Here is a 15,269-nt window from a genome sequence, read left to right as displayed (position 1 = left end):
GATAGTGGATAAAATTGGTTTGGCCCAGGTGGGGATCGGGGGGGGGGGCGCAGGGGCACGTGCCCCCCCCCCCCCCCCCTTGATAAAAAATTAAAATTTGGAATGTGAAAATGCCATTGAAACCGAGGTGTTGAAATTTAAGACTTTTTTTTGCTTGTGAAACTTGCCCCCCCCCCTTGGAAGAGCCTGGATCCTCCCCTGGTTTGGCCCATGTGGTATTAGATGATCTGAGTAGAGCAACTGCTCGTAGACCAAGTGTGTATCAAATATGCAGTAGATTTATTGTCAAGAAGAATGTAATACTGCATTTTTGTTCATGCTCTGTAAATGAATGTGCATTACAAAGTTAATTAAATGTTGATGGTTTAATGAATATTGACTTGTGTTTGCTTGATTACAAGTGTGAACCCAGAACAATTGCCAATTGTTTCTTTACTAATTTATAATCCTGTTCCTTTGTAAAGTTGCATTAGGGTGATTTGTACTGTATTATAGTAACCTTGCCAGATTAAATGTCCGACACTTATATGACACGCATGTGTTAATAGTGTCGTTAATTTTTTATCAATCAATCTCTTTCCTTTCTTCCCATCGTCTTTCTTTCTCACATTTTTCTCTCCCTCTAAAAGCTGTCTTAGTCGCTTCTTCTATTTTCTTCCCTCCCCTCTCTTTCCCCATTTTCTTACTTTCTCTCCTCCCCTCCCTTTTTAGCTCATCCGACCCGGAGGGCCAGATGAGCTTATAGCGTGGCGACCGTCGTCTGTCGTCCTTCCACAATTTCAAGAACTTCTTCGTCATTTAATTCCGTTTTCAATTCTGTTTGCTTTGTATGATAGCACTAGGTGGGGGATTCAAAACTTCTTCACAGAATTTTGAAACTCATTAAATATGATAATTTTTGCCATTTCTTTTTCAAAATTCACAACAAAATGCTTCTGCTTTATATTTTGTTAACGGACTTGTGATTTTTTTTCTTCTATCTGGTAGAGCTTTATCAAACTTCTACACAGAATTGTGAAATTTTTGCTAGAAAGAAACTATAATGCTAAACTATGCGAAATTAATTTAATGCGTATTTTTAAAGAAAATCATATAAAATGTTTATTTGTTGACCAATTTTGATTTTTTTTCCTTCTAGATGAGTTGCATGACGTTCACCAGACTTGTCAAGGAAATTTTGAAATATTGACTATAAATTATTGATGCTAATTTATGCAAAATTCATTCATAATCACAAAAAATGTTTCTTTATTTGTTGGTCAATTTGAAATTAATTTTGCTTTATATGATATAGCTCTAGGTGGGGATAGGGCCTACAAGATTTCTACACAGAATTTTGAAACTCATTAAATATGCTGATTTATGCATATTTTTCAGAACTCACAGAAAATGTTTCTCATTTATTTGTTGACCGACTTTTGTTTTTGTTCCATCTGAGAGCTACATGAGGTTCACCAAGATTCTACACAGAATTGAGAAATTTGGACTAGAAATTTATTTATGCCGATTTATACGAAATCTATTCATAAATCACAAATAATGCTTCTTCTCTGTCATTTCTTCATCAGTTTCAATGTCTCCTCAATTTATGTCACCATTATTATTCACTACAGGGTCGAAATGGGCTGAAATTAAAACAATTGTATTAAATTTCGTTGCAAGATGCCGGATGGCGTGCTTTTTTCTACTTTTTTTTCCTGTTTTCCCGCCTTGGCTTATCTCCCTCTGTTGTTGAGCCTGTTTTCTCTTTATTTTCTTTCCACCTCTCCCCCTCTCATTCCATCCTTTTTTCTCTCTCCCTTGTCAGGTTTTCATGTGTCATCACTCCTTCCATTTCATTAAACAATTATCGTAATAATTATCATTATCAATTTTACCTTTATCATTATTATTATTACATTTATTATTATCATTACTATTATTTTTGTGTTCTAATCATCATCATCATTATTATTATTACCACTATAACTATTTTTGTGAGGGGGGGGGGGGTCACAAAAGAGTAAAAGTGTCTCGTCTGTGTTTAATTGACAATATCCAGATCGAAGCGCGCTTCCTCTTAACATGATTTTATCAATACAGTGATGATGCCTTACACGTAACCGGAAACTTAAGCGAAGCTCTATAAGGCTGCGTTCAATGCCGGGGTTCAATGTCGGTTTTCAAATTCAAACGGCAACATGAAACAAGATTTGCACCACTATTACCATGAACAAAATGCAGATATACTATGTCCGCCTATCAGTGGCGTATCGAGGACAACGGCGCCCTGGGCCAGCGCTAAAATCGCTTCCCTTTGTGAAGCCTACACAAGCAGGTGGGTGTTTCATAAAGCTGTTCGTAAGTTAAGAGCGACTTTAAGAACGACTGGTGATCCTTTCTTGTGGTAAATGGTATATACATTGGCGATGGTTAAGCGCGTAAGAAAGGTTCACCAGTCGTTCTTAAAGTCGCTCTTATCTTACGAACAGCTTTATGGAACGGCCCCCTGGTCCCACTGCGCAATTGAGCTGCGCTAACGAAAGTGGGAAATTTAGAGACAATTCCCGGGGGGCCACTTCCATTCACGAGTGGATACCATGCGCGACCATGGGGTCTCGAAAAGCACCCTAAACACGTAATTTCCATATTATGAAAATGCACCCCTTAACAAGTATTGGAAACAAAACGATACTCTTGGCAAATATTCCCTGAAATGAACCCCTAAACAAGTACATGAATGTTTTATTGTCACGGGTCCTTCGGCCGTCGGCTTTACCTTATTTGGTTTATTACGACCCCACCTTCTACACCTCGCGCAAATAGGACTCTAAACACGTAGTGTTGGGGCAAAAGGACATCCTTTATAAATTATTTTAATTTTGTTTTATTATCCCCGCAAATTCGACCTTAAACACGTAATTTTCCTAACGAAATAGATACCCTTTTTCATTATTTTTGTGTTTTTGACACCCTTATCACGTTACGTACGTAACGTGCCCTATCGTGAAAAGGACATCCTTTTTACGTGTTTTTTTGGTCGCGCATGGTATCCACTCGACAATGTAAGTGGCCCCTCCGGGGGACCTTCCCGCACTCCGCGAGGGAGCAAAATTTTGCGGTATGAAGAGAGGAAACGTCTCGGTTGGGTTTTTATTCTTTTGACCCCAAAAATGATTACACAAGCTAAGGCCAAAACAATATTTCATAACAACTGCTCCACATATAGCTTGTTCATATTACATTTCCTGCTTTCGATTCATTTCATTATTAGAAGTAGAGCTCGACTCGTCCTGATCCTGATCTCATGTGAGTATTCCTAAAATTATAGATATTGATATTTCTATTATTCTTTTTTATTTCTATTAAAGAAACCTGGTACATCCAAATTTCAATGGCAACATGTATACAGTGGAGCTAGGTTTTAGAATGGTTACTCTTTATCTTGTGACATAATTATACTCAATATAATAGTAATAATAACAATAATAACAATAAATACTAATGGATATTTAGAGGCGCTAAAAACAGAAGTACCATAGCGCGTACAATGTTTGAATAATAATTCAACATTTGCAATAATTACCACAATCAGTCATTCGAGATAAAAAGGGAGTGGGAAGATTTGAAGCCAAGAATATTGGAAGCGTTTCTTATTGGAAGAGGGATTGCATTCCAGGTCTTGGCAACTGCTATATAGCAAAACGTTTTTTCGGCAGAGGAGAGTTTGTGTCAGTGATTGAACAAAGATTACGAGAGGGTGTGTATACTTTGATGGTATTTATTAAGATATTCAGGTGCAAATTGATTTAGGGTGCGTTTATGCGCCACTTTTTTTACCCTAGAATCATGATCTGAATTATGATTCCAATCATGATTCTGCAGAATCACGATGAGTTTGTATACATATAAACAGACTTTAAAAAGAATACATTGGAATAGAGGTAGCCAGTGGAGCCAATGCTGTCTTGGATTCATCCCTTTCCATGTCTCAAAATGTTGATGTTATATGTAAGTCTGCCTTTGTATCTTTAAGAAAAATAAATAAAATCCGTAAGTTTCTTTACCAGAATGAAGCACATTCATGCTTTTTTCACATCTCGCTTACATAATTGAATTCCCGTTTCTTTGGCCTTTCCACAAAAATGACCTCAAAGCTCCAGCGCATCCAAAAAATGCGGCTCGTCTAGTCTTGTTTCCTGTGTCCTTCTTTCTTCCATCATAACTCATGTGCCTCGCAAACTCCATTGGCTTCCTATTACTTCTCGTATCACCTACAAAATTCTTCTTCTTGCTTTCAAGTCATATCATGGTCTAGCTCCTTCATACCTTTCTGAACTCGATATCAGTCAGTTCGAGTTCTACGTTCTGCTTTTCAATCTCTTCTTTCTCGATCTCACTTCTTACAAATCCACAATGCTAGTACTGTGTTAATACGTTTAAAGTTACGCTTAAACTCATCTTTTTAAATCTTAAATTAATCATATCATATGTTTATTGGCCCATTTGATAGTATTTCTTTATTCATGATCTGGTGAGAAAAAGTTGGTCTTGATACATTTTGTTGTACAAAGTATTTCTATTTCCTTCATACTTCATATTTCCTTTCTCTCAACTGCTTAGAGGCAAAATTGCGAATTTGCGGTATATAAAATTGTTATTATTATAATAAGTGCTCACACAGCATGGTGACATGTCTTAAGATAAATGAATCTACGAATCATCCACAAATTGCTGAGATGATAATTACAATACGGAGAACCTGATTTACTTGAGCAGACAATGTGAAAATATTATCAATGCATAATATCATTATTTATTTTTTTTTCATTTTTTCAATATTAGTATTTATGCTTCTTTGTTTATATTCGAATGAATCACCATGTTTTTTTTAAGTATATTTTGTGTTTGTGTTTGTTTACGAAGGGCCCCAACGAAAGCCACCCTTTTTATATTTCAAAATAAATAAATAAATGCATATTCCAAGAAAAGCAGATTTAGTGAAGATGGGAATGCATTGACCATTAACATTAAGCTGGATATGTGACATTGATTGCAGATGGCGGGCAGAAGAACAAAGAGCTATGAATTCAGTTTTGCTATTATTCAACTGGAAATAGATGACATCCACCTACTTATTTCTGAAATACAAAGAGAGGTTTTCTCAAATTTTTCATTGTTTTTTCTTCAAAAGAGCGCAATTCAAATGAACAATACAGTTGTATATCATCGGCATAACAAATAAACTGCATATATGCATGTTTATTAATACAATTTATGCATTTTCTTTTCATAATATACCCCCATCAAATATGTTTTTCTTTCCCTGTCATGCTTGCATGCCTTGAATATTCTTGCAAAGGATGTTTATATATTGCTATATTTGAAAGAAAGGGACGAAAAGTCAATAGAGGGGGACAATATTGCGATGCCAAAGCTTATACGTGTAAAACATAGAAATAAAGATAAACGGGTTGTAGGGAGAATGTGGAAAACACGCTATTAACCAAATGTATGTATTTACATAGAATTAATTTAGTAATTAATACATTTATTGTAGGGAAAGGGTGTTCATATTTTAAGGAAAATGAATTAGATGCATTTTAATGATTCATGTAATTTTCATTTTTTTTCCATTTCATTTTGTTTGCTGATGGTACCAGCATTGTCTCTTCATACAAATATTTTTATATACACCAGCGTAAGACAATTAAGTGAAGAACTCAGTAATAGACTTTTTTAATTCCATTATTAAAGTTAGCAATCAATTAAAACAATAATATTGTATTTTCCAAACAAATATCAATAAATGGATGCTCCAGGCTGAAGATATTTATAACTCAATAAATATAATAAATTTCACAGAGCAAAATGCTGAAAATGCTGAATTTTTGAAGATATGCATTAGTCCGGTGAACGGTTCGAGGCATGTCTTCATGGATGTTCATTAGGTGGGTTGATGATGTCATATACTTGTTCGTTTGTATTTTATTATATAAAATAAGGTTGTTTCAAAATATTTCTACGAAGAACTAAAACAACTGAATTAACAACTGGAATGCCTCTGGCCGTCTCACCTGCATCACGCGGTTCAATATAGCAGCAGACGGTGCTGACTTTGAAAACTACTCTAACTCGCACAAGATGTTCAGTGATACATGGTTACTCTTATGTCCACTTTTTATGAATTAGACCAATAAACTTACAGAGATATGATGGTTATTCAACAAAAAACCCAACATGGCCAAAGTTCATTGACCTTACATGACCTTTGACCTTGATCATGTGACTTGAAACTCGCACAGGATGTTCAGTGATACTTGATTACTCTAATGTCCAAGTTTAACGGACTAGACCAATAAACTTTCAAAGTTGTGATGGTAATTCGGCCAAAGTTTATTGACCCTAAATGACCTTTGACCTTAATCATGAGAGCTGAAACTTGCACAAAACGTTCAGTGATGCTTGATTACTATTATGTCCATGTTTCATGAATCAGATCCATAAACTGTCAAAGTTATGATGGGAATTCAACAGATATCCCCAATTCGGCCAAAGTTCATTGACCCTAAATGACCTTTGACCTTGGTCCCGTGACATAAAACTCACGCAGGATTTTTAGTGATAATTGATTAACCTTATGTCCAAGTTTCATGAACTAGGTCCATATATTTTCTAAGTTATGATGACATTTCAAAAACTTAAGATTTCAAAGTTGATTCCTCCAACATGGTCTAAGTTCATTGACCCTAAATGACCTTTGACCTTGGTCATGTGACATGAAACTCTGCTAGGATGTTCAGTAATACTTGATAAACCTTATGGCCAAGTTTCATGAACTAGGTCTATATACTTTTTAAGTTATGATGTCATTTCAAAAACTTAACCTCAGGTTAAGATTTGATGTTGACGCCGCCGCCGTCGAAAAAGCGGCGCCTATAGTCTCACTCTGCTATGCAGGTGAGACAAAAACTGGTGGGTGTTTCACAAAGCTGTTCGTAAAGGTAAACGCCCAACTTTACGAACGACTGGAACATGTTTTTTTGTCCTCAATGAATGACATAGGGATCGATGTATCATCTAGCACAAGAAGGTCAACAGTCATTCGTATCTTACGAACAATTTTATGATACACCCACCAGATTAGGTACTCTAATTTATTGCAGCAACTTATTTCACTATAATGGAGACACATCATTTACACATGTATGACAAAATGAAACATTTATGATTTCATGAAATAACATACCGGTAGGAAAAGGGAAGGTGGGGAAGTGAAATTATCACCCCACCTAATGAATATTCATGACGATGTACACATGTAACTGTTTTCACAAAAAAAATGATAAACTTTAAAATTCAATAACTTCGTTATTTGTTATCCGACTTTGATGAAATTTTCAGCAATATGTTTTGTGAATTTAATTCTATTTATTTAGATATAAATATTTTCAGCCCGGACCATCCCTTTAATAAGATTCGTCAGCAAACTACATGCTGTTTTACCTGAAAAACAATTATTTATGTTGTACAACCCGCTGGTACTTCCTTTTATCTATTATTCTAATGATATAATTCCTCCTATAAAAAAGCCTCTTAATTTACTATCTTGTCCACGGCGGACGGCATTTGAATATTAATGAGTCAGAAAGAAGAGGATAGAGGATATTTGAATTCCAGTTCATCGTGGCTTATAGCCGTGAACCAGAACAGCCTGGTGGTTGAGTCGCTGCCCGGAAAGCAGTAGATGGCAGGTTCGAATCCCACTGGTTCCAATTTTTCTGACTTATGATCTTATGATTTTCATTACAGATAGAGCATACTGATCTTATGATTTTCATTACAGATCGAGCATACTGATCTTATGATTTTCATTACAGATCGAGCATACTGATCTTATGATTTTCATTACAGATCGAGCATACTGATCTTATGATTTTCATTACAGATCGAGCATACTGATCTTATGATTTTCATTACAGATCGAGCATACTGATCTTATGATTTTCATTACAGATCGAGCATACTGATCTTATGATTTTCATTACAGATCGAGCATACTGATCTTAAACAAATAGGAGTAATGCCGAAAATTTGTTAACAAATTATAATTCCCTCTTATAAAAAGCGGCCTCTTAATTTACTATTAATTATCCTGTAGACATTACAATAACAGTAAAATATAAACCAAGATGTATGCTATCATGATATAGTAAATAAAAAATTCATCAAAGTTTATGAAGGAAATTAGGAATCTAACATTGAGCATATCATATTAGACTTAAGTAGAAAATCTTACAAAATAAATATCGCCAAGCAGAGTAATGGAAGCTTATTTGCTAAGAGTACATCGTTCTAACATATTGGATATCTCAAATCATTAACACAATCAAAAAGAGAAATATAAAGTAAAATGGAACAAAAAACATCTAATACTATCTATTGAAATAAAACTTCACATAAATCAATTTAAATGTTTCGATAGTTTGTGCATTTTGGATATTATGGGGTATGTCGTCCCATCGTCTGGCACCGGAAAATCTGAAAGCTTGTTTGAAAATTGAAAGGTGAACAACGGGTGCAACTACGTTAAGGCTGTAATATTATTATTTTCTTGTATGGTAATTATGTCGGTCACAGACCATTTCAATGTCTTTACAAAGTTGGGGAGGGGCTAATCCATGTATACATTTAAACTTTTGTGTGGCAATGAAGTATTCTTTTCGTTCATCCATGTCAGTCCAGGTGAGGTTTTTTACAAGTGTTTTAAGAGAAATATTTTGATCAAGGTTTCCAGTAATGTAGCGTGTGGCCCTTTTTGTAATCTATACATTTTGCTTTTGTTTTTATCAGTAGTATTTCCCAAAACAGGTAGTCCATAAACGATACAAGGTTGTATCGTAAAAATTTATAAAGGGTGTTTGATAATGAAGGACTTAAGATTTTTTCCAAGGGTCCCGGAACGGATCTTGAATCAAATGGATTTGTATAAGTTATTGACGTGAATGTCCCATTTAAGATTTTCATGTATTACAACACCTAAATAACGAATTGAATATGCATGGAAAAAATAAGATAATCGAAAAAGGCCTATAATGATAATATCTGGACATATTTCTTAATCTTCTATTATGCACCATCTGCCCCTCCCCTCTTTTTAAAAATCTATAACACTAAATATTTATCATATTTATGAACTCAAAGTTGCAATTTTCATATCATATTAAAAAATGAAATGGCAATTCTTAAAATTGTAAATCTTTTTAATTACGATAATTATTTTCACCAGTAAACACTAAGTCTTGTTCTTCTTCTCATTTTTTCCTTCCACTGACTTCTTATAATCAAACTCATAATTCTTTTAATACTAATGATGATGATAATGATAATAATGATAAGTATTTCTAATGCGCACTTTCTAATGGATCATTATTGGATTTTTTTTATTATTGATTTTTAGGTCAAATTAAAAAAAATCCTACCAAAAAGTAACCGCTACTCAATGATTTGGAGGACGGAATATGCATCCGCTACGTTTAACACCATTCTTCAGCTGATATAACGTATAAGGTTTTTCATCCACACACGAGTGGGTAAAACGATAAAAAATAAATAAAATAAAAGTAAAAGAAGCTCGCCGCATAGAAAAAATAAATTCAAAGGAAAGAAAAGAAAAAGCGCCGCTTAAAAAAATTATACCCTGATATAATATTAGCAACAGTAAAGGAAAGTCTATCCCCCCAGCAGCAAAGGACAGTCATATCATCTTCCTTATCTTTTCTTTTAAAACTTATTTTTAACCGGCGAAGGGTATACCCTTTTCCCAACAACTTCGCTGGTTAAAAATAATCGGCAGTGCCCTGGCTGCATATAACTGGCGCCAATCAAGAATCTAATTCGGCGCCGGACAAGAATAATCGGCACTGCCAGAGTCATAACCGGCGCCGATCGAGGATAATCAGCGCCAATTAAATCTAAATCGGTAACGGACAAGAATAATCGGCGGCATCTGGTTATAAATCGGCGCTGGTAAAGAAAAATCGGCGCTTCCTGAGTTTTTAACCGGCGTCGGTCAAGGACAATCAGCGCCACCTTTATCTAAATCGGTACCGGACAAAAATAATCGGCGCCATCTGATTATAAATCGGCGCTTCCTGAGTTCTTAACCGGCGCCGATCAAGGATAATCAGCGCCACCTAAATCTAAATCGGGGCCGGACAAGAATAATCAGCGCCATCTCGTTATAAATCGGCGCTGCCAGAGTCTTAACCGGCGCCGATCAAGAATAATCAGCTCCATCTAAATCTAAATCGGTGCCGGGCAAGAATAATCGGCGTGATTTGGTTGTAAATCGGCGCCGGTAAAGAAAAAAAGGCGCTGCCTAAGTTCTTAATCGGCGCCGATCAAGGATAATCAGCGCCACCTCTATCTAAATCGGGGCCGGTCAATAATTTAAAAACAAAGATAACGTTACCTGTAAAAGTGGAGAACTATTTCCAAAGGTCTGTCTTGAAGGATCTCTTTCTGAATTCAGGTCATAAGCATTATATCCAGTTTCATCAAAATAATTAGATAAAAATTCCTCATTACAAATTACATTATACATTTAGTGAAAAGCATCACAATATACATGTATATATCAATACCAAATTCTATATATATGCCTATATCATGTACATGAAAACTGAATAATATATAAACCTGGATTGGTGATGTATTCCAAATGATTCATGATGTAGTATATAGTAAAAAAAACCACTTGAATTATTAATATACAAAAGTATATTGGCCTCATCGCAATAACAGGGTTAGTATTTTGAAATTGCACATAACATGCATAATTTGTGTTACTGTTTGGTTGTTTCTTTCTTCATGTTCTTTAATAAGTTTTTCAATCTCTCTTTATACATGATATATGTTTTAGAAAGATTATATGTTTAAATTGACATATATTTTCTGTTATATTGAGATATGTTTAAGTGGACTTCAGGGAATGGTCGTATACGCAGCAAGAGGGAAGGGGGGGGGGGCGATCCGCTGTTGTGAAAACACATTTTTTTCCCTTAACATTTCATGAAAACTATGAAAAATGTGCAAATGTGAGATGTGCACCAAATACTTTTATTACACTTGTAAAAAAAATAATCGCCCAATTGAGCAGCACGGTCCGTTTACTCTATATCGTTTTTTTTTACTATGTTCGAGTCTTTCCCCCGGAAATATTATCTGCGTGTGGTCATGCAAAATGGCATGACTGGAAATCCTACATTTTGAAAAGAGCATTAGACAGAATGTGCGCCGCGTACTTTTCGCCAAAAGCAGGATCCGCCTATGGAAAGGATAGCAAAAAGTCATTTGGCGGGTGTATTATAATTTCAAAAACAAAATCACATGTCTAAAGAGTTCAAACTCTGCTCTTTAATTTGATAGCGTAATCGCAGAAAATGAAATAACAAAGTTATATTCCTTCGAAAACAATGCTTGAATTTCCAGAATTTCATGAAATATAGGGGAAGGCGGGGTAAGTTGAGCATAGGGGCAAGTTGAGCCACCAGCCCCAGGCCAATAATAAACGAGTCAGACATTGTGGTGGTGTCATGTATTGATGACCCATAGCATAACCCTTAACCCCACCACATTGTTTTCCACTTTGTACCAAAAAGTTTTTTAGAAGGAAAAGTATGGATTTCAGCCAAAAAAGTAAAAAAGAGTGAGAAATAGATAAGTGCTTTATTCACGCACACGTCTTTAAATATAGTAAAGACATGATAACAACATTGTTAGTCCAGGTATGGATCTTCATTCTTGTCATAGTCTTTTATATGATGGATGCATAATAAATGTGTGGATACAAAATTATCGCACTAAGTTCGGACTGGGGTAAGTTGAGCCAAACAGCATGGGGCAAGTTGAGCCATGGTAATTCCTATGCTAAATGTATCTCTAAAAAACAAACAACCATAAAAATCGATTGAATGCAGGCTGAAAGGAGCAAATTTACATGACTGCTTTTTCCTTTTAAAGGGTTGTTAGTATTTATAGAGAATTAGCAAGTGAAAAAGACTTGAAACAAAAAATTCACATGCTGCTTCCCCCCATACATTTTGTACGTAGTTTTTGTGTCTCAACTTACCCCAGACGGTGGCACAACTTACCCCATATTTGGGGCAAGTTGAGCCATTTGACATCGGTTTTTTCAAAGGTCACGATGACTTTCAGTGTGGGGGTAGAAAGTTATATGTAGGTGAAAAACATTTCCCAAGAATCAAATTTAAAGGCAAGGTACTTATTTATACAATAGTACTAGTCATATCAATTCTAACATGCAAAATGCAAAAAGTGTCACAACTTACCCCACCTTCCCCTACGTGTTTTCACCGGTTTCCCATCGAAGCTATCGCATGGTTAATAAAAGACTTTCTGCATGGCTGATCGTCAACAAAACGGATTGTTATTTCTTGACTTTTCTTTGTAATTGAGGTAACTCATATACCGCCCACCAAGTGACTTTTTCAGTTTTTGCTCACTCATGCATGACTAATGAATAATATAAATCAATTTAAATGAAAGAGACCCTAATCTTTACAATGATAGGTCATTTGTCTATTAATCTCAGTTTCGTTTTTAATTGTGCACGCTCTGTACCGGTCTATATGATTACACTCACGCTTCGCCTTTGCATTTTGGTTACGAAACTTGTTCATGCTAACAAAAATTGATCCAAACAACCTAAACTGTATGATAATCCATCGTGATTGTTTTCCGCAAGAAATTTGCAGAATGTCCTTTGTAAACAACAAAGAGAAGTACTTTGATTTTCAAGGAAACGAATGTATGAATCTAATATACATCATATTTAGAAAACAGTCCTATTTGATCATGTTGATAGATGTTGACGTTATATACTGGTCATCCATTTGATCAATCGCAACTCTTTGTAATAAGGGCCCACATATCCCACTGTCACATAATTCATCGACTAATTGGTCCCTTAATACATGAAAATGTTCCAGTGCGTCTAGCTGTTGCGCAATTTTTTTTCTACTTTCCTCCAAGCAGGGCTCGCAAGTGCGACGATGACTCAGATGTTAGGGACATAATGGAAGAGTTTATTGAGTGCAACCTGCATCCGAGTCCGCATGAGGATCGGTTTGCGTGTTGGAGAAACACCACCGTATGCGTTTGTCTCATCACCAAGACCAAGCCCACAGATGGTGATGATCTAATCCTCGTAGAAAGGAACGAGCCGGGTGGGTTGCACGCAGAGGAAATTCTGCTCAAACGCATCAAGGAAAACGGATACCCAGGTGATGCAAAGATTAAACTGTTCTTAAGCTATTCGCCTTGTAATGACGAAGGCCATAAATGCAGCACTCTACTCAAGGAACTGCACTGTTTATTCAAACAAGCAACGATTAAATTTAGTGGATTCTATTACATAAAAAGACCATCATGTATTTCGTATGGTAAATGTTATTGCAAAACAACAAACGCCGACTCATTTCCCAAACTTCTCGAGTTGGGCGCGTCACCTATAGAAAAGAAAGACTGGGACGAGCTGATATGGATGCTGACCGAGTGCGACAAACAGATGCAGGGAAAGGATGAGACGCATACCTTTTCAGCCCTGAACACCATTCGTAGTGGAGAATGGTACGGAGAGTGGCGTGACTGGGAGGATAAACGGATGATGGAGGATTACAATAAAATGCGCGATGATGAGCTACAGTCAGGGATACCTCGTCGCCGTGATGTTCCACCTCCTGGACAGCCTCCTCGTCAACCACCTCTTCAGGAAAAAGGAGAGACTGCTGCAGATATGTTAGCTGGGAAATTAGATTCAGTGCATGTAGGAAATTGATATTTATATTGTGCTATTTGCACATAATAGCAGAGGAGAGACTGCTACATGTAGTAGCTGTTAATACCTTATCTAAATTAATGGAAAATTTAGGAAAAACTTGGCACACAGGTTCAAAATAACATTCTTAACATTTTCAGCGGTTGCGCCGAAATAAACTGTAAGTAGTATATCAACGGTTGCGAGGCAACTAATTTTCATTAGCAACCATAAAAGGATGGCTATGAATCAATAAGGATGCAATTTAGCATTTAAAACTTATTCAAAAATATTCTTGGAACTTCTTTGCTTTATTTTAACGGCATATTACAACAATTAACGAGAGATGGTGTGTTTTCCTTCAGCAATATATTGACCCAAATTGTGTTCACTCAACCCAGGTGAGATGACTCGGTACCCGACATCGATTCCTTGAATGCACCAAACGCCTCTTAGCAGTAGGAGATATAGGCAACTGCATAATCGGAGCTTCATTAATGTTATTTATTATCTTATTATCTTTATATTTCACCGAGTCTTGACGAGGCTAATAAAAGACAAGATCAATGGGCTTGGTAGTGGACCCCCCTCATTTCCATTTATGCTCTATATTATACTGTTTTTTCTGTTTTACGAAGTAAGAATGCCCTATGAAATTGTACTTGATTTGTATTGCTACTTTGTATTGTGTTTTGAATGGAAATGAAATAAAAGAATTGAATTGAATTGATTATAACTATGCGATCTACGGCCAAGATATATGAAGAAAGAGACCCAGATGGTATGATGTTGTAAAATGCGTTAAAAGTCTTTATTGAAAATACAATATTTTTACAAAACTATTTGGAGTTAATTCACCTCCCCGATGCTTCAATGGTGCGTTACAAGATAAAAAAAACTAATTAAATAACTTATTCTGAATTTTGGTTGTCTATGAGATTAAATATGAAATATTGCCATTTAATGTATATAAGAACTAATATAAGTTGATGTATTTTTATTTTACTCATGTAAGTAATAGGTGATGCTGAATATTTAATGAACATTTTTTATAGGTTTTATAGAAATTATTAAAGCTCTGTATGACTTAATCTAAAATATATTGAACTATTTGGATGTAAGTAAATACAATTTTGTATGCATTTTTGACAGCTGAAATTTAGTACTTCAAATGTATTTATTTATAGAAATATGTACTTGACTGTCGAACTTATATATAATGCAGAAAGAAATTATGATTTTATTATCATATAGATTTGAACTGCTTTATGTATTATAGGCCTTTATATCAATTGCAAATTCTGATGATGCTGAATAATCTATTCAAAATTTGAAATCTAACGTGTATTGTAGCGTAGGGTCTTTGATGAAGTAACTAGAAGTTTGATTGAATATATTCTTCATTTGTTGCGCGTAATTAAAGAATATGAATAAATTAGCGTTTCCATTA

The 15,269-nt window shown here is 35.4% G+C and overlaps 1 protein-coding gene across 3 annotated transcripts; it reads left to right on the top strand.

Moving 5' to 3' along the window:
• The first annotated feature begins 3,031 nt into the window (after positions 1 to 3,031).
• On the top strand, positions 3,032 to 13,979 carry LOC121405687. 3 transcript variants are annotated; one of them, XM_041596586.1, is made up of 2 exons: positions 3,032 to 3,288; positions 13,039 to 13,979. In XM_041596586.1, coding segments are annotated over exons 1-2 (804 nt in total). In that variant the 5' UTR covers positions 3,032 to 3,286; the 3' UTR covers positions 13,841 to 13,979. The 3 variants fall into 3 exon arrangements, with proteins under 3 accessions (XP_041452520.1, XP_041452522.1, XP_041452521.1); XM_041596588.1 differs by lacking the exon at positions 3,032 to 3,288 and adding an exon at positions 3,346 to 3,739; XM_041596587.1 differs by lacking the exon at positions 3,032 to 3,288 and adding an exon at positions 3,758 to 3,990.
• The last annotated feature ends 1,290 nt before the right edge of the window (positions 13,980 to 15,269 follow it).

The sequence above is a fragment of the Lytechinus variegatus genome, chromosome 19 (genome assembly GCF_018143015.1).
Source record: "Lytechinus variegatus isolate NC3 chromosome 19, Lvar_3.0, whole genome shotgun sequence".
Classification (NCBI taxonomy): Eukaryota; Metazoa; Echinodermata; class Echinoidea; order Temnopleuroida; family Toxopneustidae; genus Lytechinus; species Lytechinus variegatus.
This window is presented reverse-complemented; position numbering and strand designations above follow the sequence as displayed.